The sequence below is a fragment of the Ambystoma mexicanum genome, chromosome 3p (assembly GCF_040938575.1).
Source record: "Ambystoma mexicanum isolate Mex_15411 chromosome 3p, UKY_AmexF1_1, whole genome shotgun sequence".
Classification (NCBI taxonomy): domain Eukaryota; kingdom Metazoa; phylum Chordata; class Amphibia; order Caudata; family Ambystomatidae; genus Ambystoma; species Ambystoma mexicanum.
This window is the reverse complement of record NC_090925.1, coordinates 911,725,409-911,750,654: the sequence shown is the minus strand read 5'-3', so window position 1 is coordinate 911,750,654 and position 25,246 is coordinate 911,725,409. Positions and strand designations below refer to the sequence as shown.

At 49.4% G+C, this 25,246-nt stretch overlaps 1 protein-coding gene across 1 annotated transcript in view; it reads left to right on the top strand.

Annotated features, from left to right (window-relative positions):
• The window catches only part of LOC138581100 (uncharacterized), a 604,063-nt gene that overhangs the window by 408,888 nt on the left and 169,929 nt on the right, over positions 1-25,246 (top strand). The window contains exon 7 of the mRNA XM_069652175.1: positions 23,715-23,741. Within this exon, the coding sequence (XP_069508276.1) occupies positions 23,715-23,741 (27 nt within the window). The remainder of the gene's footprint in view (positions 1-23,714; positions 23,742-25,246) is intronic.

Genomic DNA, 25,246 nt, shown 5'->3' with positions numbered 1-25,246 from the left:
CATTTTTAGATACTCGGTCTTGGAATTTCCATTGGCACCGAATCATTCTACCATACTCTGTAATATCCCTACTGGGTCAATCCTGCGATTGATTTAAAGAATTAATTTTTCTCAGTCCCCTTAGAACCCTATTATCAGTACATCAGAGCGTTTATGTATCGTGTTCAGAGATTTGAGCACACAATGTTGCCCCAGAGGTACTGTGAATCTCCATGGGCCTCATTACGACCCAGGCGGAGGACCATGGTGCTATTAGCACCATGGTCCATGCCGGTGTCCGCCATGGCGGAATGGGGGATTACCACCCCATTCCGAGGTTGGTGGGGCGGTAATTCCCCATGCTGCCATGGCACTTCCCCATTGCCATTTTTGCCCCATAGGGCTCAATGGGAATGGGGAAGGCGCTAATAACGGTACCGCAAATTGCGGTACCGTTATTAGCCCCAAAGTCCCTTTGCGGCACCCTACTTTAACGGCTGGTAAAACCAGCCGTTAAGGTCGGGTCCGGCAAAGGGACCTCGTAAACAGGCGTTAAGGGTTTAACAGCACCGACACCTTTTACGGCGCCGTCAAACCCTTAACGCCAGGGTCGTAATGAGGCCCCATGTGTTTTCAACAGGATGGTCAAATGGATTTGGGGAATTTACATGTGTCCAGTACAGTAATCCAGTACATGGATAATTTGCTAATCTGTAGCACTTTCTGAAGAGCAATGTTGAGGAAATTTGATAACGCTCCTCACCCTACTTGTAGAGAAGGGGTACAAAGTGGACAAAGGAACATTGCAGCACTGCGAGACAGAGGTAATGTATTTGGGGCAAGTGATACTACCAGAAGGAAGGAAAGTAATGCCCAAGAGAGCCACTGTAGTTCAGAAAATGCCTCAGCCAGTCACAGTGAAATAAATGCAGCAATTAGCATTCTGTAACTATTGTAGATAGTGGATCTTTGTCCACTGTAGTTTTATGAGGACCTTACTGCAGGGACTTAAACAAGCGCAGAAGGAGAACAGCCTAATAGAATGGTCTGAAGAAATGGTGCCTTACTTCCTGGAACTCAAGGCTGCGATCAGCAATGCTCCGGACTTGGTGAACTCTAATTACAAGAAACCATTTTATTTGTTTTCCCACTAGAATGGGCAGGTGATGACAGCAGTCCTGACCCAGCAAACCTTGCTGGGCTATAAACCTTTAGCATACTATTGCAGGACTACTAGACCCAGTGATGCAGGGGCAGTTCCCTAATGAGCAAGCTTTAGTGGCAGCAGCTTTTGCATTTCAAAAGTCTTCAACCATTACCATGGGTTGCCCGATGACATTGGGCCTCATTACCAGGTTGGCAGTAACCCACTGGTGCCACCGGCTGGATGCCGCCAGCCCTGTAACACTGTTTCCGCCGCCTGAGATCCCAGTGCCACTGGGACATTCCAAGTCCCGACAGCCCAGGATATCAGGCGGCTGAAAATGGTGTGCCCCATTCCCATGGAGTCCCATAAGACTCCATGGCAATGGGTGCACGGAAAACCTGCCTTCCGGGGCGGATGTGCTTGGCAGGTCAGACCTGCAAAGGAACATTTGCTCTGGCAGGCAGAGTTGTAGTATGCCGGTCCAGAAAGGGTGCTGGTACGTTGTTACTGGCACCCTTGTTTCCGGACTAGCAGACTCATAATGAGGCCCATTGTATGTGAAGCATGCAGTATTTGCGATCTTGGAAAAGTCCAAGTCGACTTTGATGACCCAAAGAGTTTTTGGGTATGCGGTTATTTTATCGAATGCATCAATACATCCCGTAAGGTGTCACCTATTCAATCTTGCGACATTTGTAGCAGAGCCACTGAACCCTGATGACATTGTCCACGATTGTGCAACATATGAGGGAGAAGAGGAAGACTGGATGAGTGTTAAGGTGGATGCCTTGGAGGTGAGGTACCTTTTGTTGATTTTATTTATTTATTGCATTTGTTGATAGTGCCCAGACCTGGAGGTATCACGGCACTAGAAGAATGGTACAGTACAAGTAATAGGTGTTACACATTTATTACAGGCAGAACAGTATAGTGTGGACGTTATAGTGAGGAGGCATATGTAGGTTTCTGACAGTACATTACATGTAGGAGAATCAAGTGCATTTATTAAACAGAGCCGTTTTTACTTTTATATGAAAAAGCGGGAATGAGGATTCTTCTTGGAAACAGGGAGTTAAGGCATTTCACAGGTTTCAACGGTGAAACTGGAGCCTCCAGCTCTCTTTCTGTTGAATCTTGGGGTGGTAAGTGAGGTGTAGGAGGAGGGGCATAGGCTGTGTATTTTGGGGTTTTTGTGATGCGGCCAGTGAGGTAAGGGTGAGCAGTGTTGTGCAGGCAGCGATGGGTGATGGCAAGGAGTTTGAACTCAATGCGCATCTTAGTGGGGAGCCAGTGCGCCTCGCATCTAATTAGCAAAATGTGATCAGATCGTTTCATGCCTCAGGCTTCTCAGCTGGCATTATTGTGGATCAGCTCTAGTTTGTTGATATTTTTCATTGAATTTCCGGCCAGGATAGCGTTGCAATAATCAAGTTTACTTCCATTGAAAGCCCTGGCTAGATTGAGGCAGTTGTTGGAGGTAAGGAATTTTCTAGAGAGGTTGATAAGTTTGGTTCAGTAGGCGGCAGATGAGGCGACTGCCTAGACATGTTTCTACATGTTTATTTCTGCTTCGATGTAGACTACCAGAGTTTTGATATGGAAGAATACAGGGGTAATGTTCCCATTGCTGTAGAATGAGTTAAAGGCAGGTTTAAAATGTTTGAGGCAGTGCAGCGGGCCCACGATAAGGAGCTCTGTTTTGTCATTCAGACAGAGATGGTGGCTTGCCGTCCATTCCTGGCTAATGCTGTAGATGTGGTTAATGTTGGCTGAGTCTAGTTTGTAATTGCCGGTGAGTTTGACGAGGACCTGCATGTCATCGGGAAAGTTAGTGTATGGGATACATTGGCTGTCCAGGTGATCAAAGAGGGGTTTGATGTACATGTTGTACAGGATTGGAGGGAGGCAGGATCCTGGTGGGACACCGTAGGAGACAGGGTTGGGGTCAGCTGCTTTTGTTCCCACAAAGACCCCGGTGGAGCGTCCAGTCAGGAAGGACTTGATCCAGTTGCCCGCTTAGGGGGAGAGGTTGAAGGTGGCAGTGAGGTGATGGCACAGAATCGTGTGGTCAACGAGATCGAAGGCTGCTGCAAGGTCTAGTAGGAGGAGGATTAGGAGCTCCCCCGCATCACAGATGTTATGAGCTAAATGTTTAGGTCAACAAGGGCTGGTTCTGTGCTGTGTCTGGGTCAGAACCCAGATTGGCGGTTGCTCAACAGATTGTGGGCTTCAAGGTGGGATTGGAGTTGTAAGAAGGCGTTACGGCCCAGAATTTTCAGGAGGTAGGGAACCGTCATGATGGGGTGGTAGTTGGTGGGAAGGCTGAGGTAGAGAGAGGGTTTCTTCAGGAGTGGCGTGACACAGGCTTCTTTGATGGAGCTGGGTACTGTGTTGGAATCAAAGGAGGCGTTGATGAAGTTGGCAATGGTGGTATCCAGAGGATCAGCACACATTTTAACAAGGTGATCTGGGCAGATGTTGCTTGAGCAGTTTGAGGCTTTCAGGCGTTAGATGGTAGTCAGCACCTCTATTGGGGAGAGAGAGGAGAAGTGAAGCAGGGCGGTAGTGGGCGTGGGGGGGGGGTGATGGATTCAAAGGGGACCAACACTGAGGGAGGGGAGGAGATTCCTTGAGCATGGTTTTGTCCCTGAGGCTCTGGGTTTTGGTAGCTAGGGCTGACTGAATGAGGGAGCACCAGGCTTTGTTTATAGGTAAGCTGTCAGTAGGGGGGAATGGGGTTTCGAGCCCCTTGAGGATTTTGAAGAGCTCTTTTGTATTGGAACTCGCTTCGGTAATTCTGAAGTTATACATGTTGGCTTTAGAGGTGAGGATGGCTGTTTTGTATGCACTAGCATAGCGGCTAAACGCTACCTTGTTTGCAAGGGTAGGGTTTTTTCTACATAGATGTTCATGGGCACGTTTTAATTTGCAGAGGGAGATTAGTTCTTCTGTGAACCAGCTCTGGTAGTTACTTTTTTGCGAGTTGTAGTTTTGAGGGGGGCATGCCGGCATAGAATGCTCAGGAGTGCAGTGTTATAGGCCGAAAGAATGGCTTTGGGGTTAGTGCTGTTGGGCAGTGTCTCGAGGGAGGCCCGGATGGTGGGTTCCATTAGTCATTGGTAAGTTTACAGGTGTGTCTGGCAGTAATAAGTGGGAGGTCACATGTTTTGTGGGTGGTGGTGGAGGCATGGCCATGGTGAGACAGATCAGTGAGTGGTCTGTCCATGGTACAGGGCCAATGGAAGAGACTTGGATGGATGTGTTGGTGGAAAGTATCCAGTCAGGGATCCCTACTTTATCATGAGTGGGGGTGAGAACAACTTGGGAGACGTTCATCTCGTCGAGAGCTGTAGTGAGGGCAGTAGCCTTCTGTTCAGAATGGTCTTTGAAGCATAGTTTAAAGTCACCTAGGAGTATAAATTTGGTTTTGGGCTTGAGCAGGGTGATGTCAGCATCTGGTGTTCCAATATTGTTAGGTTGGTGGTAGAGTAGTAGGCTGTTGATGGTCGTCTGGGGGGTGAATTTGATCTTAGCTAGCAGGAGTTTGTAGCCCGTGCAGGGGAGGCTCTGATAGGGAGGGAGGATTTAGTGATGATGGCAACTCCACCACCTTGGTTGCCCTCTCAGTCAGCTCGTAGGATGGATGGAATATACACAGGGTAGAGTGAGAGATGGGGGGTGGCCTGCTGCTTCGTGAAGCCAGGTTTCCGTTATTGCCAGCAGGTCAAGCTCGTTATCAAGTATACGGTAGTAAATGTCAGGGGCGTGGGCACAGATGGAGCGTGTGTTTATGTTGTGTTGGGGCCGATGTGGGAGGTGGTGGAGAGGGCTTGGGTGGGGCAGGTGGTTGTGGGAGATCAGAGGTAGGTTTGGTAATAACTGTAGTGCATTGGTGAGTGGGATGGTGATTTGGTCCCATCTCTACGCGGCTGGTGGTGTTTTGTACTTTGTAACATAAGCCTCAAACCTTTGGAAAGGCTCTTGCAGTGACCAGTGAAGTCTATTATTGATGCTTTGTAGCAGGAGTGATGGCCTCAACAGAAGCAGTGGGAAAGATGGCTGCATCAAGAAGATAACTGGGGTGCTAATCTCTGCGGCTATTCAACATATTTTTGATTATTTATTTATTTCAAAAGGATGTTCTTTCTGAAAGAAATGACTTACAGACGGATGCACTACGAAATACGCTATAATAGCGGGAAGCATTCAGTAGGCTACCTTAATAATACACGCTGGTTGTCTATATGTTAATATAGTAGGTGGTAGAGGGGTAGTATAATGGTTCATAGACCTAGAAAAGTGATCACAGAGCAAGCATATCCATTGAGAACGTAGTGCCAGACTTTACTTACTTATTTATTTTTGCATTTGGTAAGCACACTAAGCCCAAAGGCATCAAGTCACTGGTTACATACAGACATAGCAGACAAGATTCTGAATGGAAAGTACATTAGAACAGATGGGGAGCAGGTGCAAGTGGATCTAGGTCACCTGGCCTAAGCCCCGCCCACATGGTGCCTTCCTGGTTGCCACTCTTGTGGCCTAAGCCCCGCCCACCTGGTGCTTTCCTGGTTGCCGCTCTTTTGGCCTAAACCCTGCCCACCTTGTGCCTTACTGGTTGCTGCTCTTTTTGCCTACTTAAGCATCCCTCCAGCCTCTTTTCCTTTGCAGCTGGGGAGCAAGTGCAAGTGGATCTGGGTCACCTGGCCTGAGCCCTGCCCACCTTCTTAGCCCTGCCTCTTCCTTTTGCTCTTAACTGTTAGATCAAGAGCGTCTCTCGCCCGGGCATCTGATGCGAAGGGCAGTCGAAGAAAAGGGTAATTCCTGTTTGGACCAGGAGGACCCAGGGCCAGAACCCCTGCCTAGACTGCAGGTAAGCATGCACCAACATGTGTTTACTCCCTCTGTCCCCACAGGCCACCCTAACCTCTGGTCCCCCTGTGATGTTCTGTTGTACCCCCCCAACCCCTTTTGGTCACCCTGTGATGTTCTGGTGTGCCCCACACCCCTTCCGGTCCCCCTGTGATGTTCTGTTGTACCCCCCACCCCCTCTGGTCCCCCTGAGAGGTTCTGTTGTCCCCCCTCCCCCTCTATTCCCCCCGTGATGTTCTGTTGTACCCCCCTCTCCCTCTGGTCCCCCTGTGATGTTCCATTGTGCCCCCCCTTCTCGCATACAGGTGTTGCCTGTTTTGCTTGGTTCTTCTACTCTGCTTCCCCCCCCTTCCAGTCATCTCCGCCACCCTACATCCTACCTCTGCAGGAGTCTGTCCTGATGCATTCTGGTTTCACCATCAATGCCTTTTGCCAATGCTCGGATTTGACTTTTATGGACTTCATTGACTCATGGTGCGTCACCCTCTCTCAACTCTCATGCTGGATTTCCCCTGCATCTTGTACTCACGGTGACCCTGAATCATGCTCTTCACGTTTTCATCTTGAATCCTGGCTTGTATTTGCTGTTCTCTCGCAACATTATGTGTTACTACTGACTTCTTGTTGTACAATTGTATTCGCTCTCCCCTCTTGCTTCTCCACTTTTTTACTGCTCACTCACTGTTCTCTCCTCCTCTCCCTTTCTCCCTTTTCCTATCTCCTCCCCACCTCCCCTCTATGCACTTACTCTATCAGAATTGACCTTGGCCTAGTATGATAGCAACCTTGTTTGTCTCCTCCCCCTGTTCTACTTGTTTCCCCTCCCTCCCCCCAGCACTATCTGAAATGTTGTCACGCCTAGTACGTTTGTCACTTGTTTTGTTCCTCCCTTCCCTTTCTGCAACCCTCTCCCTCACCATTTATTAATCTCCGGCTCTACCATAAATGTTGTCAGGCCTTGTACGGTAGTTGCCTGTCTGTTTTTCCTTCCCACTCTCCCCCTCCCTTCCTTAACTATGTCTTAGCTCTTGCACTATCTGAAATGTCACCAGGCCGAGTACGATAGTTAATTTCACATTCTTATTGTTCATGGCCTGTAAGAATTTCATTGTATTTTCCCTTGTTCACTCCCTTGCCTTGAAGCGCTTTGAAAAACATGGTGTATAGGTGCTATATAAATTGTCATGTCACGCGGGAGACTGGGGTCTGCCGCTCCCATTTCCTCCTGGCGAGTCTACCCGCGCGTTCGCGTCTGGGGACTCGCCGGGAGGGGAGCAACGGATTACAGGGCCGGCGGCCTTCGGCGCATGCGCGGAGGTCCTCTCTCTCGGTTCCGCGCATGCGCCGTGGGGGCTTGCCTTCCAAGCCTCGTTCTGGGTTCGCCGGCGCCCGGAAACGGAACGGTTTGCGTTCCAGGCCTCTCGGGCGCCGGCGGCCCATAAAAGAGGCCGCGAGTCAAAGCGGGCCGCGTCTCAACGCGGTTCGCTTCGCTTTCCTCGTTGTTCCTGCCCAGCCTTACCTGTGGCCTGTCCTGGGCCTACCTGCCTCCAGCCTTACCTGTGGCCTGTCCTGGGCCTACCTGCCTCCAGCCTTACCTGTGGCCTGTCCTGGGCCTACCTGCCTCCAGCCTTACCTGTGGCCTGTCCTGGGCTTACCTGCTTGCCTCCAGCCTTACCTGTGGCCTGTCCTGGGCCTGCCTGCCTCCAGCCTTACCTGTGGCCTGTCCTGGGCCTGCCTGCCTCCAGCCTTACCTGTGGCCTGTCCTGGGCCTGCCTGCCTCCAGCCTTACCTGTGGCCTGTCCTGGGCCTGCCTGCCTCCAGTCCTTACCTGTGGCCTGCCCTGGGCCAGCCTGACTCCAGTTTTTATCCGGGTCCTGTCCTGGGCCTGCCTGCCTTCAATCCTCACCTGGGTTCGGCCCTGGGCCAGCCAGCCTCCAGCTACTACCTAGGTTTTGCCCTGGGTCAGTCTTCCCTCAGCCCATTCCGGAGTTCTGTCCTGAGTCATCATTGTGTAGAGGGGACTTATCCCACACTAGCCTGCATTCCCCTGTTCCATCTTGGGCACGTTCCTACAGTTCTCTAATTGGCCAGACAACTAGTTCCAACTGTCCTCACTCTTTCCTGTCTTGCCTGACTCCGAATCTCATCCTCTGTACCATTGGAACTATCTGCACCAGTCAAGCTCCTTTGCCTACTACGAATACCTATCTGCTACGCTGGTCTATCTATCAACTGTCGCTGCACTGAGGTTTTTGGAAGATTCATGGTCTGGACAACAAGCTCTACCTGGACTATGGTTCCCTCCATCTGAGCCTACATCCTCTTGTCACGCTTACCTGGGAGAGTGCCTTTGTGACATTGGGGGTTGGTCCATCCTTCACCCAGTTCCTCATTTGGGTGGTGGAGAGGCTGATTCCTCGTGCCGCTATCTCATCAGTTCCTGGACTCCAGACTGGCGACCTCTGCGAGACCAACCACCAAGACTACAGGTACGCGGTCCTCTCAGGCCAATCAGCTTGACAGATTGAGACGCCTTCCTCCTGATTCAGAGATGGATGAATCGCAGGACATGAGGAACGAGTTGCTAGCGCTCAGGGCCGAGATGACCGCCCTGCGTCAGGAGAATCAAACATTACGACAAATGATAACGCAAGGAGCACCTAGTACCTCTCAAGGAGAGGGATCATTGGCTCATACAACACCCATCAAATTCGACGGAGACCCTAGATGGGTGGCGGAGTTTTGTAACCACTGCAGAATACACTTTCTCTTCAGGTCTACCTACTTCAACACTGATAGGGCCAAGATTGGTTACATCTTGGGGAACCTAACTGGGAACGCATTAGCTTGGGCAACTCCGTTTGTGGTTACGAACAGTCCTATTTTGAATGACTTTGCTGCCTTTGAAAAGGCCTTTCTTGAGGTATTTCAGACGCCGAACCTGGCCTCCGTTGCACAGAATCAATTGATGGACTACAAACAGGGAAGCAATGACGTCATCACCTACATCAGCCGTTTCCGACTTTTGGCTACTGACTCCCAGTGGCCCGAAATTACACAGAAGACACTGTTTCGTCGAGGCCTGAGAGAGGAGTACAAGGATGAGTTACTTCACATCCCTGAACCAGAGAGCCTTCAACTCTTGATCGATCAAGTACTCCGTATTGACCAAAGGCTAGCCGAACGAAAGGCTGAGAGACGTCGGCTTGACAGAAGCGGTCCCCGGACAACCAACACACCTGCTGGTTCGTTTGGGTCGACCGAGTCCGGACCTGAGCCCATGCAAGTAGGAGCCATGAGGGGACCTTTGACGGAAGAAGAGAAGAAACGAAGGAGGTCTTTGCGTTTGTGTCTTTACTGTGGAGCAGCTGGACATTATTTGGGTACGTGTCCTTTGCGTCCGCAGAAGAAGAAGTCGGGAAACTAGGAGACCTGTCGTATACAGGAAGGGCAACGACAGGTCCCATTCCTTCCTCAGACCCTTCTGTTATTTGTTCTATACGTCTGCCCATGCAACCAGCGGTACTACAGACCCTGAAGGTCCGAATTAAACTACCAGACAAGAACCTGGAAGTATCCGGTCTACTGGACTGTGGGGCTTCCGGCAATTACATCGACGAAACGTTCGTCACCAGACATAAGATACCACTCGTTTCCAGACACACGCCTCTGTCGGTGGAGCTTATTGATGGTACTCCCTTGTCTTCTGGACCCGTTAGTCAGTTCACAGTTGGACTGGCCCTTCTGATTGCTGATCATTACGAGGAACTAGCCTTTGATGTTATCAAGTCACCGAACTACAAGATGGTTTTGGGATTACCTTGGTTGCAACACCACAATCCTTTGATAGACTGGAGAACCCAGACCTTGACCTTTTCATCCGAACGGTGTGCTCAAGAATGCAAGCTACCGGTTCCCACCAGGACCGTCTCGACTTCACTAATAACGGACAGCAATGGGGTTCATCTATGTTCCACGTCTCTGGTCCCACAGGAATATTCCGAATTCAAACAAGTGTTTTCTGAACCTGGCAACATACCCCTTCCTCCACACCGTTCTTTTGATTGCTCCATTGACCTGCTACCGGACCACGTTATTCCCCATGGGAAACTATATGCTTTGACACGTGACGAGAAGCTAGTTCTTCAGGAGTATTTGTCGGAGAGTCTAGAAAAGGGGTACATTGTGCCATCGAAATCGCCTGCAGGATTCCCCCTGTTTTTTGTAAAGAAATAAGAAGGTACATTGAGACCCTGTGTCGACTACCGGCAGTTGAATGACATAACAGCCAAGGACCGGTATCCTTTACCCTTAATTCGCAATATCCTTGAAACCCTGCATACTGCGCGAATCTTCTCCAAATTGGACCTCCGCGGAGCTTATCATTTGGTGCGCATCAGGAGTGGGGACGAGTGGAAGACAGCTTTCAAGACATCTTTTGGGCATTTTGAATACAGGGTTATGCCTTTCGGCCTATGTAATGCTCCCGCTGTTTTTCAACGATTCATGGACTACATCTTTGGTGACCTGTTAGGATTATCCGTTTGGGTTTATCTGGACGATATATTGATATTCTCTAAATCCTTAGACGAGCATGTGGAACATGTTCGTGAGGTCCTTCATCGGCTGTCCGTCAATAACCTGTTCGCCAAAGCGGAGAAATGTAGCTTTCACCAACCCAGCATTGAATTCTTGGGATTTGTTATCAATCAAGAAGGCATTGGGATGGATCCCAAGAAGGTGCGAGCCATACAAGAATGGAGACATCCACACGATATCAAGGCTCTCCAACGCTTCCTGGGATTCGCAAACTTTTACAGGCGCTTTATCCCACAGTTCTCACAGATCTCGGCGCCCCTCACCAGGCTAACCAGCAGCAAGATCACGTTCGAATGGGATCCCGTGGCTTCCCGGGCTTTCGACGTATTGAAGTCGGCCTTTATGGCTGCCCCGATCCTGCGCCATCCCCAGGAAGAGTTGCCTTACATAGTGGAGGCCGATGCTTCCAGCTTTGCTGTAGGGGCAGTCCTTCTTCAGAAAGATCCTATCACGTTGGTAGAACATCCAGTAGCCTATTATTCTCGCAAGTTGAGTCCCAGCGAACGAAACTACGCGGTGATTGAAAGGGAACTGTTAGCCATCAAGACCGCGTTCGAGGAATGGAGACATTTTCTCCTCGGAGCACGCTTTTCTGTGGAGGTGCGGACAGACCATCGCAATCTGCAATATCTTCGCTCTCTGCAATGTCGGACTCCTCGTCAAGCCCGGTGGGCCTTCTTCTTCTCTCCGTTTGAGTTCCATGTTACTTATATCCCGGGAACCTCCAATACGAAAGCGGATGCGCTTTCCAGGTCCCTGGAAAACGTAGATGGGACGCCCTGTCCAGAACAGCCACTGATTTCTCCTCGCCATTTTCTGCTGGCCTTGTCCTCTCACCTTAAGTCCATCGCGGAAGCCACTCGGTCGGATCCAGAAAGAACGTCCCTTCTTAGTCGGCAACTAGTATCAGAACGAGACGGACTGTTGTTTTTTCAAAGAAGACTCTACATACCCAGAGGAGCCATTAGAAGGGGCATTCTACACGGATTCCATGATTCACCCATAGGAGGACATCGCGGGGTCAGAGCCACTCGAGAGTTGATATCCCGACAGTTCTGGTGGCCTGGTTGGGCGACCGAGGTCCAGAAGTACATTGACAGCTGTCCAATATGTGCCCAGTGCAAGGTTCCCAGAAGACGACCATTGGGTTTGTTAATGCCCACCGAAGTGGCTCCCTATCCATGGCATACCATCGCCACCGATTTCATTGTGGATTTGCCTCCATCTGAAGGGTACACCTGTATAATGGTGGTTGTGGACAGCTTCACCAAACTGGCCCATTTCATCCCATTCCGGAAAATCCCTACAGCTACTCAAATGGCTTCAGCGTTTCTGCACGACATCTACCGGTTGCACGGCCTACCAGAGAAAATCATATCGGATAGAGGTACCCAGTTCCTTTCATCATTTTGGAGACAGGTGTGTGGTCATCTGGGAATACATAGAGCTCTAAGCTCAGGCTATCACCCACAGACAAATGGGCTAACCGAAAGGACCAATCAGACTTTGGAGGGGTACCTCCGCTGTTTTGCCAATGCCACACAGTCTAATTGGAAAGGTGGGCTAGATCTGGCCGAAGTATCCTACAACAACACTGTTCATGCCTCCATTGGAGTCAGCCCATTCTTCTGTTCCACTGGTCTACATCCTCGGTTAATGCCTTTTCAACCAGTTCCATCTAGTACTGTTCCCTCTGCTGATGGTCTGGTCTTACACATCCGGGAACAGCAAGAACTTGCACACAAGATCTTAAGTGAAGCCAAGGATCGGATGAAGAGACAGGCAGACAGGAAGAGGAGTGCAGAACCTAATTTCCAGGAGGGCGACAAGGTGTGGTTGTCCTCAAAGAACCTGCCTCTCCGCAATCTGCCCGTCAAACTGGCCCCTCGATATTTGGGACCCTTTGTTATCACCAAACGGTTGTCCTCTGTAGCCTTCCGTCTTCACCTACCCTCTTCCTGGCGTGTACATCCCGTTTTTCACGTGTCCCTGTTAAAACCCTATGTGGTCGATGATTATGGCCGCACCTCTCCTCGTCCGGCCTCTGTTTTGGTACAGGGGGTCCCTGAGTTTGAGGTACACGAGATCTGTGATGCCCGGTACCGTAGAGGGGTGCTCCACTATTTGGTTGACTGGAAGGGGTACCCGGCCTGTGATCGTACCTGGGAACCGCGCCAGCACGTGCATGCTCCCCGGCTGATACGTGAGTTCTACGTACGGTTTCCCTGGAAGCCTGGGGCCCCGGGTCTTCCTGGGAGGGGGCATAGTGTCATGTCACGCGGGAGACTGGGGTCTGCCGCTCCCATTTCCTCCTGGCGAGTCTACCCGCGCGTTCGCGTCTGGGGACTCGCCGGGAGGGGAGCAACGGATTACAGGGCCGGCGGCCTTCGGCGCATGCGCGGAGGTCCTCTCTCTCGGTTCCGCGCATGCGCCGTGGGGGCTTGCCTTCCAAGCCTCGTTCTGGGTTCGCCGGCGCCCGGAAACGGAACGGTTTGCGTTCCAGGCCTCTCGGGCGCCGGCGGCCCATAAAAGAGGCCGCGAGTCAAAGCGGGCCGCGTCTCAACGCGGTTCGCTTCGCTTTCCTCGTTGTTCCTGCCCAGCCTTACCTGTGGCCTGTCCTGGGCCTACCTGCCTCCAGCCTTACCTGTGGCCTGTCCTGGGCCTACCTGCCTCCAGCCTTACCTGTGGCCTGTCCTGGGCTTACCTGCTTGCCTCCAGCCTTACCTGTGGCCTGTCCTGGGCCTGCCTGCCTCCAGCCTTACCTGTGGCCTGTCCTGGGCCTGCCTGCCTCCAGCCTTACCTGTGGCCTGTCCTGGGCCTGCCTGCCTCCAGCCTTACCTGTGGCCTGTCCTGGGCCTGCCTGCCTCCAGTCCTTACCTGTGGCCTGCCCTGGGCCAGCCTGACTCCAGTTTTTATCCGGGTCCTGTCCTGGGCCTGCCTGCCTTCAATCCTCACCTGGGTTCGGCCCTGGGCCAGCCAGCCTCCAGCTACTACCTAGGTTTTGCCCTGGGTCAGTCTTCCCTCAGCCCATTCCGGAGTTCTGTCCTGAGTCATCATTGTGTAGAGGGGACTTATCCCACACTAGCCTGCATTCCCCTGTTCCATCTTGGGCACGTTCCTACAGTTCTCTAATTGGCCAGACAACTAGTTCCAACTGTCCTCACTCTTTCCTGTCTTGCCTGACTCCGAATCTCATCCTGTGTACCATTGGAACTATCTGCACCAGTCAAGCTCCTTTGCCTACTACGAATACCTATCTGCTACACTGGTCTATCTATCAACTGTCGCTGCACTGAGGTTTTTGGAAGATTCATGGTCTGGACAACAAGCTCTACCTGGACTATGGTTCCCTCCATCTGAGCCTACATCCTCTTGTCACGCTTACCTGGGAGAGTGCCTTTGTGACATTGGGGGTTGGTCCATCCTTCACCCAGTTCCTCATTTGGGTGGTGGAGAGGCTGATTCCTCGTGCCGCTATCTCATCAGTTCCTGGACTCCAGACTGGCGACCTCTGCGAGACCAACCACCAAGACTACAGGTACGCGGTCCTCTCGGGCCAATCAGCTTGACATAAATAAACTATCATATCATATCATAACATTAGAGGCTCAGACAAGGGAAAGATTTGCAGAAAAGGGTAAGGTCTTGAACTGTTTCCAGAAAACCCAGTATAATTGTTCAGCTCTCAGTGACAGAGGTAGTGAGTTCCAGTTCTTGGAAGCAATGGCCGGGAAGCTGGACCCTCCAGATCTTTCGTTTGAAACTTGGTAAATTGGTGAGAGTAGGTAGAACGGGTGGTTCTGGCAGACTGAGATTTAGAGAATTTCTGGGAGAGATACATTGGTGCCGCATTGGAGAGGCATTTGTGCGTGATAGATAAAGATTTAAAGATGATGGGATCTGCTGATTGGTAGCCAGTGTGTGCTTCTTCTTGCAGCTGAGATATGTTCCCAATTTGGGATGTTGAGTGCTGCCCTGAGGGCATTATTTTGTATGATTTGAAGCTTGTTAAGGTCATGCAAAGATGTTCCTATAAATAAGGCATTACAGTAGTCCAGTCTCTAACCTATTAGTGCTCTCGCAATGGTGACACAGCTTTCAGTAGTTAGGAAGGGTCTGCATGCGTTAATTAGTTTGGAAATGTGAGCAGCATACGAGGCAATAGCATTGACCTGCCTAGTTAAGGACAGGGTAGCATCAAGATAGACACCCAGGGTCTTGACATTGCTGGAGCCTGGATGGTGATGCCGTCTATGGTGAAGGATTTGTAAGATTGGTTAAGCTTGCTAAGTGAATTGTGGGATCCCACTAAGAGAATGTCAGTCTTTTCATCGTTTAGACAGAGGTGGTGGGATGCCATCCAGGCCTAGATGGCGTGAAAGACTGAATGCACGTTGGTGGTGTCCGTAGCATAGTTCCTGGTGAGCAGGAGAAGGATCTGTGTGTCATCTGCATAGTTCATGTAAGAAATTCCTTTGTCATTGAGCAAGTCCAATAAGGGTTTTGTAAATATGTTGTATGCGGTGGGGGACACGCATGAGCCTTGAGGGACACCACACTTAACAGGGGCTGGAAGGGTTGCAGTGCTGGCTGAGAAGACTCTCATAGTCCACTCAGATAGAAAGGAAGAACGCCACACAATAGCATCTGGGGAAAAGTGGGCTGCTGAAGCCAAGTGTTGGCATGGTATTTGGTGGTCCGCCAAGTCAAAGGCGGCCAACAAGTCTAGCAGCAGAAGGTGGGCTGAATTGCCAGCATCTTTAATCTCATCCAATTGGTTCTTTAGATCCAGCAAGGCAAATTCAGTACCATGCCCAGGGTGGAAGCCATATTGGCGCAGGCCCAGAAGGTTGTTAGATTCCAGGTACAGCTGAATCTGGAAGTTTGCTGCACAATCCAAGATTTTCAAGAGAAAGGGGATGGTGGTGAATGGACGGTAGTTTGTAGGGATGTTGGAATCCAGAGTAGGTATTTAGTATGCATCCTTAAGGCTGGATGGTACTGAACATAAGGTGAAGGAGGCATTTATAAAGGTGACAATGAAGGGTGCAAGTGGTTCAGCACTGCTGCTGGACAGATGTCTCCCTAGCAGAAGGAGGTTTGAGGCTTTTGATAATCAGAGTGACCTCTAGTTCTGTGATGGGTTTAAAGCTGAAAGAGGGAGGATTTTGTCAGGTAGGTTGGGGTGGGGGCACAGGATCAGCAATTATCATTGTTTTACTGATGATCTTATTTTGGAGCGTGTCAATTGTAAGTAGTAGGGAATTTTGGATATTAGTGTTACTGCACCAGTTGCTGTCCTGGGTGCAGTTGGCTGGCCGGGTCAAGGGGCGAAACAAGTTCACGCATGATGGCGAAGAGCTCCCTGGTACTGTATTTTGCTTTCTCAATTCTGGTGTTATAGACAGATATTTGTTCTTGGAGAATAGCCATTTTTTAAAACATTTGCTGCCAGAGAGAAGCACGCTTTGTTGGGTTCAGTAGGGTTGTGTTTCCACTTGCTTTCTGCCTGGTATTTGAGTAGGCGGAGGGCTGTGAGGTCAGGTGAGAACCATGCATTGTTATGCGCGATTGCTTAGGCTTTTCGCCGGGCGAGAGGGGTCACAGTGTTGATAGTCTGGTTAAGTGTGAGGTTATAGCGGTCAATCAGGACAGCCAGGTCATTGGCCAGCATACGTGGAGGGAGTAACTCATCCAGTATGGGCAGGATGTGGTGCTTAGGGAGAATGTAGGGGGTAGCGGTGGTGCCGCAGAAGGAGGGAGGTTGGACGCAGAGAATGTAAAATAAATAATGTTGTGATCAGTCCAAGGGCAAGGCTGATTGGAGGTGATGTCAATATTGTAATTGAAGTCGGCGAGCCAATCGAGGATCCGACCTTTAGAATGCATAGGGCTGATGATGCATTGTGCAAAGCCTAGTGCATAAAGAGAGTTAGCTAGGGACAGTGCATTTAAATCAGCTTGGTTGTTGTATCCCAAATTAAGGTCGCCAAGGAGAATAGTCTTGGACGTGGGTTTGGAGACAGCAAGGAGGTGTAGGATTTCCTCTTCAAAAGTGCAGATAGGGCCAGGAGCACAGTACACCACATGTATAGTTACTGTGGATGTGCGCGGCAGGTTGAGTTAGGAGTTCTCCAGTAGGGAAAATCGGGTTTCTGATTTCGGGTTTCTGATTTCTTTGAGTGGTAGTGAGCTTCTCGCTATGAGGGCAACACCACCATCTCTTGTGTCAAGTCTGTCTTGGCAATAGATAGTGTAGTTAGGCGGTATTGCTATGGATATGGTTGGGCCTGTGGCAGTGTGAAGTTGTGGTTACGAGATCACTAGTAGATCAAGGTTGTTAGTTATACTGAGGTCAGCAATATCCAAGGGGTGGGAAGCGAGTAACCTAGCATTTACTAATGCACATTTCAGTGAGAGGGCAGTAGGATTGGTAATAGGTTTGCATGAGTTGACCTGAGTGAGGGGGCGAGCCATGGTTTGGCAGTTCTGAGTCCCAGCAGAGGCGTTCTTAAAGTGGTTGTTACGTGAGTGGGATACAGCACAGGAGTGTGCGGTTATAATAGCTGGCTGGGTAGCTGCAGGAGTACTGAGAGGTGTGGTGTTATTTGAGGTGTTCCCACTTAAAGTACTGAAGGTGTTGGAATCAGGAAGGTTGGTGGTGGTGTTAGTAATAGTGCAAAGCAGCAAGAGGGTAGTATTGTGAAGCTCGTCTGGAGGAGGCAGTCTTATGAGCGACAGAGTTAACCCATGGAGATGAGGCATAGGCGTTTGGCTTCATTCATAGAATTTGTAGGATCAGGTGAGCCAGTAATTAATGAGAGGTTGGAAACCACTGGGGTGTGAGTCAGGTTGATGGCCCAAATCGTCCCTGTGATCAGCAATGTAGTATCCTGCAGGTTCAGTGGTAAGGAGGGGAGGATGGTGCTTAAGGGCTCACTAGATGTCCTATTCATGGTTCATGGTTGAGGAGGAATGTTGGAATGAGTGGGAGGCGCATGTCGTGAGGCGCCTTCATCTATCGTGACCTAGGCAGGGTCGCGATGTGAATCTCAGAGGAGTGCTTGGGATCTGAGGAGCTTGTGCCGCTGTGGCAGGGTGTTGGGCGAGAGGTGAGGTGCCACAGCATGCTAGGGGGCAGGTGCACCTTGCAATCCACTGGCAGGTAGCAGGAAAGGTGATTAGGGCAGTAGTGTTACAGTGGAGGATTAAGTCAAGCATGGGGAGCCAGTGCAACGCTGGCACAAATGGAATGGTAAGAAGCTCAGGCAGGGCTTATATGCAATCAGGGATTGTGTCAGGTAGCAGGAGTCGCGCAAAGCTTTGCCGACGGCATGGGTAGATGGCAGGAGAAGAGGGGTGAGCTTCGCTGCCAGGACTTCACAGTTAAGATGGTAGAAAGGTTGTAAGTGGGATGGCGTCATGGCAGGGCAATAGACGTGAAGTGGAGAGGTTAAGAACATTAAAGGAATGTGTTATATAGTACCTTGCAGTAGATGTTTCCAAAAAGCCGTCCATGGCCGCACAGGGCCATACAGGGAACTTGGCATCAAGCCTCAAATGTCGGCCTTTAATGGGGGAAGGCATCCCCTCCCAGCTCCCAGGGGGAAGTGATATATAATGCTCAGCTAGCTTATGGGAGGTAGGCAGAGGCGGGCGCACTTCAGGGCTCAGGTAATCAGAAACTGTCATTGCAGTGAAGGCGGCCATATTTGCAGGGCTCAATATTACTTAATTCAAAAGCCCAACAGGGCTTTCCTGATGTTTAGGGGGATCATGCTTCGGCTCCTGCAGGCACTCCGCTGCCTCGATATATCAAATGCAGGACTGGACAGGGAACTGTACATGGGTCTAATTTACATATATGCATTAGCATATAACATTATCCAGTGAGGTAGGCTGGGGGTCGGATGGCGAGTCGCACAACGGAGGTAGGTGACGTCCCTTCACCAAGCTATTGGAGCTTGAACTGTGTCTTGTTCAAATCTACTGTTGGGCTAGCTTTGATGGCCTAGAGAAGATCATTCCAGTGGACTGGGGCAATTAGGGAGAAGGAGCGGGAGGTGATGTGAAGGATAGAATAGTTATGGGGAGAGGAGAATTGTAGAGCTCAGTAGGGAACATAGGGAGATATGCAGCTAGTAGGGTAAAGGGGTGGGAGCAGGGGAAAACCATGGATACATTTGAAGATCAGGATTAGGAACTTGAAGAGAGAGTGATTTTGCATGGAGCACATTCAGAATGGTGATGGCCTGTAGAGGTGGGAGAGGATCTGAGAGAGTTGAAGAGGTTGCTTGAAGCCAAGTTGAGAACTTTGTAATGAGTAAAGGAGTATAGGTCCAGCCCAAGTAGTAGGGATGCAGCTTGGTGAGCAACATGGTACACATCTGACTTTTAGTGAAGTGATGGACGAGGTGAGGGTGGTCTTCACTATGTTTGGGAAGTGGCAGCAGCTGCAATGAACTGCTGAAATGTAAAGTGCCTGTCAAAGAGAAGCCAAAGTTGAAAAGCCTTGGGTAATGGAGTGCAGAGGCCAGGAGGTAGGGGGATGTTGTATGGGGTTAGCATTAGAGTCAGGGAGGAATCTGACATCCGTCTCGAAGGAGTTTACATCATGAATCATTCAGACTTCCAGTGGCTGATAACGAAGAGCCATCTGGTGCTATGCTCTGAGATAGCAAGCGTGAAGAAGAGAAAGCAGAAAACGATCTGCGTATCAGTGAAGATGTGGAAGTGAAAGCCGAAGGGTGAGATTAGTTTGCCCAGGGAAAAGGTGTACAGGGTGAAAAGGAGTGAGCCAAAGACAGAGCCTTGTTGAGGGATGCTTCCTGGGAGACCTATGGGGAAAGGATGCTGGAGCTTCATGAAATGGAGAAGCATAGATATGTTGGCAAGGGTGGACAGGCCACTCAGGCATTCAGCCCTGGGCCGATTGACAGGAGAATCAGGAGTGGGGGCCAAACAAATGCACACCACCCCATTCAGTGGTGTGTGTGTTTAAAATGGTATTACCCAAATTGACCTTTTACAATTGACCTTTTGCACAATTGACCTAATTATAGTGGTCCTAATTGACCTTCTGCACAATTGACCTTTATATTATTTTAGTTATTCTATATATGTATTGGGTTGGTTTTGGATTATAAATAATATAAGGGGATTGGATGGGGGATTTCAGGGTTTTTTGGATTGGGTGTGGGGGTTGCGGGGGATTTCCCCCGCATATATGTCAAAATTGACCTTCTAAATTAGCTCAATTCTCCTGAGGTTAATTCTCCCAAGGTCAATTGTGAAAAGGTCAATTAGTATACAACCTTTAAAACGACTTTATAACTTGTTTTCCCCCAGGCTGCCTGCCTCTCAAGTGTTTATTTTCTCTCAACTATTTTTTAACACTTGTAATGGACGGGTAACGAAACGACAAAAGGCTGGACTGCCCTCCACCCGCCCTGCAGATCCCTGTGATCTGCTCTTCCGTGTCTCCCGCCACATTGGCACCAGCTCTTCTTGCAATTGGCATGATTTACATTGCGTTTTCGGGTTCGTTCGTGTTGAATTTAGATTGAAACGCAAGCAAGCAAGGTTTCTGCATGGGCATGATGATGCTGCTGGGCCTGGGTGCCAGGCAGGTACCAGTAGCAATGCCAGCCAGATCTGGATCTAGCAATTCCATCAGTCTGCAGGAAACAAGGGAGGGAGGTGTCAGCGCGCGACATCCAATTAGCAAAACAAGGAGGAGGAAGAGGGGGGTAGAGGGCTGACTCAGACTGACTCGCGATCAGATCATCATAGTCTGTACACAGGTCAGTAGTACTTCGAGTTTGAGCCATTAATGTTAAGGGCAGGTAGGAGGAGGGGGGTAGGCTATAATACTAGCAACTCATATTGCATGGCTTATTTCTCAGGAGCAGTTTGTTCATTCATGGTACATATGACTGCGAGTGAGAGGGCCACAGGATTTTTTCACTTTCGTTTCTCATTCTCTTTAGATGTACTGTCCAATTGGGATCCCCCTTAATCCCAACTTTTAAGTATGATATGATATGATATGGCATTTGTAACGCGCCTATACACAAGTGTTTCAAGGCGCGACGAGGCAGGGAGGGGGGAACAAGGGGAAGACAGACAACGATCCTACTAGGCCAGGTGTCATTCAGACCGCGCAGTAGTGTAACATAGCCTTTTTTTAAGTCTTCTATCGTGCACTGATGCACGAACCCTAGTGGTGGCAGGCTCCCCAGCACCTAAGATGTGTGCTTGCCCCCGGGTGTCTCCTGTTCCTTTTTGTGCAGTGGGGATGTGCCGGGGCTGTGCAATGGGCTGAATTGTACGGTGTGACGATGAAACTGCACCTCACCTCCACTCCATTGCAGAGACACACCTGTGCGACCACCCAGCCACCTCACCGTTTGGTGTCTACTGTGCCTGTTTAGCAGTGTAGGGCAGATCCAGGCAAGAGAAGCAAACGTGTACACCTGTCGCAACTCGCAAGTCTTCTGTACCATTTCTTCGGTTCCATGTGTTAATATCCCCGCAAAAATATTGGCTTAAAAAAATATCGCCATATTTTTGTGTGGATATTAAGGCATGGAACCCGCGGTGGAACACCCCTGCAACCCCTGCATTATTTTTAAAGGAGCGGGGGACACCCTTGCAACCCCCACTCCCAAAAACCCCAAAAATGTTCCCCCCAAAAAATATCACCTATGGTCGTTCCAGGCGACCATATATACAGCGATATTTTTGGTGGGGATAATATGTAGTGGTACCGTTTCGGTTCATCATGGTGTTTTGGTCTAATTCTAGTCACCCACCGGTTGATTTCCACGCTCCCCTTTCATCTTCTCCTTTAGTGCTCCTCCACCCTCCCTCATCCCCTCTCTCATCTTCTTCTTTAGTGCTTGAAAGCATCCTTTGGGCAGTGCAAGGCACTTTATAATAAACCCGCAAAACCACATGACGTCCTTTCAGTCCTTTCATTGCCAGGCTTTCTAACGACTGCCTTTTAAACGTGGAGAAAAAAACGAAAAAGTTCATCGAATTTTTGGGGGGGCTGTGGGCAAGGGCAGATAAGGGGTTGGGGATTCGGGAATAGTAAAACATGGGGGGGGGGTGAGGTTTGTGGGGGGAACCGCCCCAAAAAAAACATTTTATCAAACTTTTTCGTTATTTTCTCCACATTTAAAAGGCAGGCGTTAGAAAGCCTGACGATGAAAGAACATAGAACCCGCAAAACATATCGAACTTTGCTTGTAAAGCATCACCATGGGTGGGGTGCAGCAGCAAGTGGTAAAAATAAACACACATGATAATAGGTTGTTTTATATAGTGCTTCTAACGCTGCTTTACGGCACTGGTATTAATGTCGGCCATTTTAATGGCGCACATTTTCTCAACCCCTGAAAGAAAAACGGATTGGCCTTTCTGGGTCTTGACGATGCTGTCTGCTTTGTGAACAAGGGTGGATTGCAGGTGTTTGCCTGTGTGCTTGGGACTGGCGGGTGTGGGTGTGAATGTGTGCCCGAAGTGTGACAAGTGTGGTTAATTTCAGATGCCATGCAGTAGTGCCATGGATGCGCGCTCATCATGTCTTGGCACATTAGCCTAATGGGAGTAAACTGGCAGGAGTACTAATGTTGCTAGGAAACATGATTGACGTATCCGTGGAACAACAGGGATGCCTGCTATGTTTTTGATGTTGACAGTGGGTGTTCTCTGTATTGGTGAGGGATGTACACGCACTGTTCATCGTGCTGTGACCGTGACCAGTGGGATAATGTGATTTGCCCAGGTCGAGCACTGCGCACACTTTAAGTGGCGCAAAACTGGGATTTGAATTGAAAGCAGTCTGCAAGCTTCAGTTCACCACGAAGATAAATTCTTCAGATTCAGGACCCATTTGCTTTTACGCATCTGTATGTTTGGTTTTCAACAGTACTCAGTTTTCTGAAGAGATGACTTGAAAAAGTACACACATAATAAAAAGCCACTCAGACAGGTATATACATTCTTAGAGAATGTCGATAAAAAAAGATGACTGTAGCTGTTATTTCACCCCACCTTGAATGCAAAACTAGCATGGCGCTAAAAAAAAACCTGGGTTTTGTAAATTTAGTTTCAAGACGAAAATGATCCCAAGATGTAGTTTGTGTAAAGGTAGCTTTGAACGTTTTGTGCAAACAGCCGAACGAAAAGCAGATAAATCCTGAATGGGGACTCCTGGTCCATTTGCATTTGCTTCCAATGAGCCACTATCCATCCATCGCTTTTGGAGGAGTTTGGTGCATGCTAGTCACTGTAGTTCATGGGTCTTGTATTGGCACATCAGGCTTCTCTGAACTCCACTCCTCTGGGAAAGACCTGAAAGATCAAAGAAAGATCAAAGAAAGAGACCAGGCCAGGACAGAGTCCAACGGACAACGGGTCAGACAGCGGCACCAATGGACATGAACAGCTCGGGTCCTCCTCAACTCTCCACACACCCTCTCTGGGGTACTTAGTCTGGGGTACTTAGTCCATTTTGACAGGGTCCCCAACTTGTATTTGCCAATACTGAATGCTAGCTAACCAAAAAATGCAACATTTCTATAAGATATTTTGATTATACTATGCATGACAGAGATGTTATGATTGGAAACCATTATAGTAACGCTCTTGCTTTGGGGCAAAACAAGAGGGGGCAACCTGAATTTATATTTAAAGTTTGCATGAATAACTGCACCCTAATGTATTTATTTCTGATGCCAATAAATGTGTGCCTGGACAATAAGGCCTGTATAGCAAGCGCATAGCTGCCCGGGGTCTCATTTTGCCCGAGCTGTCTTGAGAAGAATGTCTAACTTTCCAAACCATATTGGCGTTCTTAGCAAACCTTTCTTCCAATGCTACACGAGGAGTCTACTTCCGCCTCAAACTTCCTCCTTTGGCCTTTAGTAATTGGCACTATATACTGAAAGGTTCCACACCCAAACAATGCAAAAATGAGAATATGCCACTCCCAAAAGCAGTTAACTATACTCTGAAGAGATATATCCATTGTTCCAACGTCACTCTGCTATGTCGCCCTCTATACGGACTTTGCACTCGCTTTATGGTTCTAATCTCTCTCCTTTTACAGACAGCGTTCCCAGCTATGAAAATGATGGTGAGTACTGAGCCTCAAGATCAGAGGGGGCTCAGAGTTTTCAAGAGGGGGCAATGTATTCGGTAGAGTTCTGGGAGACAGCCTCTGCAGGTGAATGTGTGGAGGTTTGCTTGTGCCTGATTAGGGTTTAAGGCTGGGGTTTGTGATTCACTGGGCATTCTCTCTTTCTTGACCAGGTTTGAGTTTTGCCCGTGAAATGTCCTCTCCTTCTCATGGTCAGGGATGATGTAAGGGTTTGCACTCTCCCACCAGTATCTCATTGTGCATTCTGTCCTATGTGCTTTTACTAGCTGTCCGCGCTGGCGTGTCTCTCTTTCGTTCAGTTCTGGGTTTGTGTGTAAGAGCTGCGAGGAATTTACGGGATCCTTTTTTCCACATGTGTGCTCTTGCGTACACGCCCTCCTGCTATCCTCTGTGCAGTATTTAAGAGTGGGATCATGTCTTTACCAGCCTTTTTGTATTTTCAAGCTGTGCTCTTAGTCTGTGCGCCTCATCACGAGTTGCCCGGTATCCCTGTTGTAATACCGGCCAACTGTAATAGCGTTAGCGCCCACCGGTCCGGCGGCATTAGCGCTGGATCACGGGTTGGGCACTAACGGTAAATCCCCATTCCCCATTGGGTGCATTGGATCCAAAGGGGCATTTTCGGCGGTAATACTGCACGCCAATGCAGCCGGTGGTAATACAGGTCGCTAAATGGGATTTTCACCTCTAGAAAAAAACTGGAAGTAAAACAGGCCATTTTGCGCCCGATTTGTGATAGGTCCAGTCGTTAAATGTGGCAGTAATACTGTTACCTCCACATTTAAGGGCTACATCCCAACTTTTGATGAGGCCCACATGTGTGTGGATTGAAGGGGTCCTCTGTTGCTCAGTTCACTCTATGCAGAGTTTCAAAAGCAAGACCGGAGAATCCTACCTACCACCAGTGCAGCTTTCGAGTTCATAGATGGGGGTTCCTCTCCCCCCTCCTCTCTGGCCTATGGGGGCCTGACTGTAGGTCTATCCTGACTGGTGGATTTTCTTGCACACATGTTAATGATTTGAGCCTCAGGTTCGAGAGTCCTCTCTGCTACCAGAGCAGAATTTTGCGTTAAGGCTGAGGGAGGTGGGGGGGTGGGGTGTGGGGGTGGTTCTCTCTTCCGGTTTATGGTCTTTCCATCGAAGATTTTCCCTCCAAGGTAAATTGCATCGAATTAATTCCAACGAAAAATGTTCCATCGAATTCCCATACATAAACTGCAAATTGTTTATGCATCGAAACCCTTTCATCGAAGATAAACACTTTACATTTTTTTAAATGGAAATTCGATTAAATATAACGTTACAGGCATCTGTCCAGTGCTGCAATCTATATTTTTAACACTAGACAGCACCTTGTAAATTGGGGTTTCTATTGTTTATTGGGGGGGCCCAAATCCCCCTCAACCGCAGGAGTCCTCCACCCCTAAACCCTACCCTCCAACCCCCACTTTAAAAATGTAACCCTTGTCCAGTGCTGCAAT